At 41.2% G+C, this 5,915-nt stretch overlaps 1 protein-coding gene across 1 annotated transcript in view; it reads left to right on the plus strand.

Annotated features, from left to right (window-relative positions):
* The window catches only part of pkp4 (plakophilin 4), a gene marked incomplete in the record, with an annotated part of 59,694 nt that overhangs the window by 53,247 nt on the left and 532 nt on the right, over window positions 1–5,915 (plus strand). The window contains 6 exon segments of the mRNA XM_035676994.1: window positions 21–213; window positions 685–769; window positions 1,430–1,547; window positions 1,654–1,794; window positions 2,576–2,640; window positions 5,393–5,915. Coding sequence (XP_035532887.1) covers window positions 21–213; window positions 685–769; window positions 1,430–1,547; window positions 1,654–1,794; window positions 2,576–2,640; window positions 5,393–5,638 — 848 coding nt within the window.

Genomic DNA, 5,915 nt, shown 5'->3' on the forward strand with positions numbered 1-5,915 from the left:
TCTCTCTCTCTCTCTCTCAGGGAAGTATGCTATGAGGGACCTGGTCAACCGCCTCCCTGGGGGTAACACCACCCTGCTGTCAGACGAGACCGTGGCAGCCATCTGTTGCACCCTGCACGAGGTCACAAGCAAAAACATGGAGAACGCCAAGGCCTTGGCCGACACGGGCGGCATCGAGAAGCTGGTCAACATCACCAAGGGCAGAGGAGACAGGTGTGCTACAGCAGCATGCATTTGTCCCTACGCTTTTAGTGAGGGTGTAGAGTACACACTGATACAGACCTAACATGCACATGCACATGCTCAAATGCACTGCTAGCACACACTAACAGTCATTAGCCATGTGTGGCTGGTGGCAGGGCTGTACAGACTGTCCTGGACACTGTACAGTGGGAGTTTTACACAAACACTCCCCCATTTGAGCACACACACAGACACAAACATTTAATATAGCCACAGGGAAGGTGGTTTTGTGTGCATTGAGGTTTTAAGTCCCCGTGGAATGATGGAACAGCGCTGTAGCTATTTCTAGCCTGCTATATATTCAGTAATGTTCCAGGTTAAAACACACTGACGATACTCTCTTCCTTCAATCATACTGTCCTGTAATATTTACAGTGTTATTTAAAATGAGGTTAAAGTGATTTGTGAATACTCAAAAACACATGTTTATCTGTTTTCCAGGTATTCTATGAAGGTGGTTAAAGCAACCGCTCAGGTGCTGAACACACTGTGGCAGTACCGGGATCTGCGTACCATCTATAAGAAAGTAAGAGTTTTGGGCCTGATGGCAGCGACCCTCTATCATAAAAAGAAAGATGTCTGGAACACCCTCTGAAATTAGCCAACTTGCACTGTCTGCCCATTACGTACCGTATCGATTTTACAATTCTACTCATCACTTTTTAATCGTCCTTGCTCCACATTATATTGATGATTTATTGACTCCCTATGTGCCTCGATGTTCTCTTAAAACGGTGGTTGCAGCTCCGCCGGTTGATCCCAGATCCCAGCTTGTAACCAAAGGTGACTGGGCCTTTGCTGTTAGACCCCCAAGACTGTGGAACTATTGAAATCAGACCCACAACATCATTCGCGTCCTTTAAATCCCTTCTTAAAGCAGTTTATAGGAAAGCGTTTCTAAATATTTCATATCTTGCTGGGTTTTATCATACCTCTCTTGCCATTAAATTTTTTTTTACTTCATGTTATCCCTCGGTTTTGTTATATTTTATTCAAAGTGTATTATTCTTATTATTATTTTTGCCAAAACCAAATGTTAAGAATGTAAAAAAAACTGCCTACTGTTCCTTTTAGCCACACCTAGACCACACAGCAAAGGATTTTTTTTTAAATATAGAGGTCTGTGACATTCAGCTCTGTTCTAGTTATTCAAACCACCACTCCTCCTCTCTGTTTGTCCTAACAGGATGGATGGAACCAAAACCATTTCCTCACTCCGGTGTCAACACTTGAACGGGACAGGTTCAAGTCCCAGCCCACTTTACCCACCAGCACCATTCAGATGTCCCCAGTCAACCACACTGGTAGGCACTAGTTTGCCGCACGCCCTGCCAGATGAAAATAGACACCACTAGTGAAACAGGAAAACCTCTGGAATTTAATGTTTTAAATGTGTTTTTCTCTTCGCAGCTGCCAGTGCCACGTCGTCTCCTGCCATGCTGGGCATCAAAGAGCATAGAGACACTATCAGAGATTATCAGAGAGCACAGTCAACTATGCAATTTTATAATTACCAAGGGGACAACAGTATCCATAAAAAACAGTATACAGGTACTTAAACAGTGCAAATACATCTGAAAGCTATTTAAAGTGCTTACAGCTTGCATATTGGTAGCCTTTAAAATTATATTCAAACAGTATCTACCATCTGCACCAGACTGTAATCTCAGGCTGTGGTCCTCTGTGCAGGGGCATTATCTGTTTTATCCCTCATAACGCTCCAAGCAGATTCCATGGCCAGTTTCCTCTCCCTGCCAAGACATGCCCGAGACGGTCAGACAGTTTCATTCAGAGCACCTCAGAGCTGTTTTTGTGCTGGAGATGCTCTGCACAGCAGTAAAGCAAACTGGCCGGCCAGTGGTGGACACTCTTCAATGGCGCCATTGTTAGCAGGCCCAAGTCGCAGCATGCAGACAGGGGCAGTGAGTGGGTACCCAGACATACAACAGCCAGACGAGAGCTCTCGCCAACCTACGCTGGTTGGCGGGAGCAAGAGGGGGGGTGGAGGCAGAGTAAACAAAATGAGCTGCAACTTCAACAGTCCATGCAATACATTGGAAGTGGAAATTAAGTTTCAGCATTCCACCGGTTGGATAAGGTGCCAACCAAAATACCCATCCCATGGGCTATGTAAACAACAGAACAGCAGTGGCCAACTCAATTATTTTGTGTTATTTCTCTCTCCAGCACAGCATAGCACTTTGTGATCCTTCTCTGTCTAAATATAGACTTTTGGCTGACAGGGATGTGCACACTTTCTCACTGATATGAAATGAAATGTATTTGCATCAAATCCCACAAAATTGCTTTTTTTATTTTCACTTTTTTCCAGGGTCTGGACAGCCTTCTCCATATTACTACTCATCACCCACAAGAGAGGAGCCCAGAAGAACACAGGTGAATATAAGTTCAAGATAAGTGTGTCAAAATCTATATTTCATACAATTAATTTTATGTGCACAGTATTTTTGTTATTATTACAGTAGTTTACAACTTGTAACAACCCACAATGACATAATAGCATCACCGTAATCACAACATAACATTCGGGGCATGAGGCACTACAAGGTGCACAGAGCGCAGACAGTCATTAACTATCAATCATGTTGTCACTGTGCCTCAGGTGTTGGTGGAAATATCTGACAATTTTTCATGTTTTAATTCAGAAGCTAAGTATGTACATTTTGGAAGAGGTTTAAATGGATCAAAAAAGTAAAGTTTTGCACTACGACAGAAACAAATTATTATTGTCATTATCATTTAATCTGCTTATAATTTTTTTTATTAAACATTTTGACGGTGAAATGTCATGTCAGTTCCTAAACGCCCATCCCAATTCCCTGTCTGCAAATGGCTTGTTTGCAGACAGTGTAAAGCCCAAAGATATTAAATATACAATGATTTACAAGGCAGTAAAGCAGCTTTAACAAGAGACTGTTTTACATTTTAGCTTGATAAATAATATAAAACAATTATTTAAATTAGATTTCTCATCAACAAATTTTTTTGAAGTTCGACTACTCATTACAGACTACTTGGCTTCATTATTGAACTAAGAAAGCAACCTTTAGGTGTGATCTTCACCCTTGAAAACCAGTGTTTTCTTCTAGGAAATGTTTGATGCTATTGGTACAAGGCCCTTGTTTGAAATCCCTCCGCCGCGCTGTATAAACCTGGCGGGGACAACCAGCTCTTCCACCTCACTTGACTAATACAAAGAGACTGACGCGTATTCCACTGTGAATAAATGGCGATGCTGGGAATGACCCAGCACATCAGCTATTGTCTGAGCGAGAGTGAATGTGACTGCTGGGATTGGGATGGTCTGGGTGCGTCTCAGGCACCTGTCACTGCGGGACACATCCATGTGTGCCCATTCAAATAATGGGCACAGTGAGAAGGAGGGAGGAGATGGGGCAGACAAAGCGAGAGTTCTCTTGTGTCCTTCATCCCATCACATTTAGACCAGTTAATGTATGAGGACAGTCATTACCCCATTTATTTCAGACAAACACAATTCCATTTATCTTCTGGATTTCTGCCATTTACCTTGAAGCAGTTTTCTGTTGCATTAGTGTCCAGAGACGTTTGGGCTGGAAGGTGATTGATTAGCTTAGTGGCTGAAAAATCTCCTGCCAGACAAGAGTGCATTCTGCTAAAAACTACTGAGGTTTCAGTGCATGTTGTTTCATTTTATTACCCAAAGTAGAAGACTGCTTTTTGTGCTTTCTTTGGTATTCAGATCCTTTTAATTAAAGGAATATTTGGGCATTTTTGGAAATATACTCTCTTGCTTTCTAAGGGTTTGATGGGAAGAGCCAGTGGAGAAGTTACTCTGCATGGCCAAAAAAGCTTGATGTTTTTACGTCTTTGTTTTTTGTACACATTAAACAAATAAGATGTTACGTGTTAAGTAGCTTTAGAGATGCTGGTAGCCAGGTTTTGTTACTATTTGACAGGTCGAGGTCAGCTGTTTTTTCCTGTTTCCAGTCTTGGCTAAGCTAACCTGCTGCTGGCTGAAGCCTTATATTTAACAGATGAGAGTCCAGAGGTACTATATCGATGTGCTTATCTAACTCTTGGAAAGAAAGCAAATAAGCGAATTTCCCAAACTGTCAAATTATTCCTTTAAGTAAAAGTAAGGCAATGTGAAAATACAAAATACTCTATTACAACTAAAATTCCTCTTATTAAATTCATACTTCTATAAATACACTTAAGTATTATCAGCACAAGTACTTTAATTACTAAAAGTAAAAGCACTCGCCTGCCTTGTGTTATGTTATTATGCAGAATATTAAATTATTAGTTTTTAAACACTAATTATTAATGTGTAAGCTGCATTTTAATGTTGGTTGAGATGGAGTTCATTTTATCTACTTTATGTGCTGTGTAACAGTGCATCGTAAAACTTTAAGTTTTGAATGAAAATTAGAATCTGCAAAGTAGCCACCAACTATACCTGAAATGTAGAAATGTAGTGGAGGAAGTATTAAGTAGCATAAAATACCTAATACATAAAATATAACAATAAATACCTCAAAACTGTACTTAAAGTAATAATCATTAACATTTCTGTCCTGGTTTATTTGGCAACACTTGTGGTTTATTGTGGTAACATTAAGTACAGTTTGATACTACAGCACCGGTCCCAGAGAGGAATTGGTTACCTTGCTGAGGAGTTGGAGGTGTGCAGTCAGCGCTAACTTTGGGTACGAATGCACTGTTTCCTGTGACTGCTTCACAATAAAAGCCTCCCGATGTTTTGTCAGTTGAAAGCTTTTAATATGAGACAGCAGCTGTGAGAAATGTTTGCAACCTTGCATTAGCATTAAGTTAATAGAGAGTTAACGAGAGTGAACAGGCAGACATCAATGAGATGAAAATAAAAACTGTTAGACTATATTACAAACATGACTCATACAATATTTATCTTGTAAACTCCGCCACTAAATTACCACATTGAGAGGTAATTGCAGAGAGAGAGTTTTAAAGACAGGATTTGATTGAATGATTTGACTTAATTTCACGTTAAATACAGTACTTGAGTAAATGTAGTCATGGTAGTTACTTTCCTCTACTGGGTCTTGATCATATTCAAAGGCAAAACAGTTCATCATAGCCTCCTACCTGTCTCTTTTCCCTGCAGCCTATGTATTACACAGAGGATCCGGGCCGGAGAAACTACGATACGTACAGAATGTACCTGAAGCATCCCCACGGCTTTGACGACCCTTACTTGGAGGAGGTCATCACCTACCCGCCCACGGTTGACTACAGCTCCCAGCCTCATGGACTGAAATCCACCACCAACTATGTGGACTTTTACGCTAGCACACGGAGGCCTTCGTACAGGGCAGAGCAGTACCCCGGCTCTCCTGACTCCTGGGTATAGGTCTACAGATGCTCCTGTGTTTGCAATCAAGATATTCTTTTCATCCCCGATTGGCATTTCGGGGGCGTGAGGAGGAGCGGCAGCAGAGGCGAGGAGATGGGAGCATACAAGAAGTGACGAACTTTTTCATGAACTTTGGCTTTATAAGTGTGTTTGTTGTAAAGTGAATGTGTGTGTGTGTATGGAGGGGAGTTCAGCTGAGCGATGGCAGATGGAAAGATGGAATGTGTGCCAAAGAAGGAAATCAAGGAAAGTTTTTCTTTTAAGTTATTTTTTT

The sequence above is a fragment of the Morone saxatilis genome, unplaced genomic scaffold, assembly GCF_004916995.1.
Source record: "Morone saxatilis isolate NCDOM2014 unplaced genomic scaffold, NCSU_SB_2.0 Contig5, whole genome shotgun sequence".
NCBI lineage: Eukaryota > Metazoa > Chordata > Actinopteri > Moronidae > Morone > Morone saxatilis.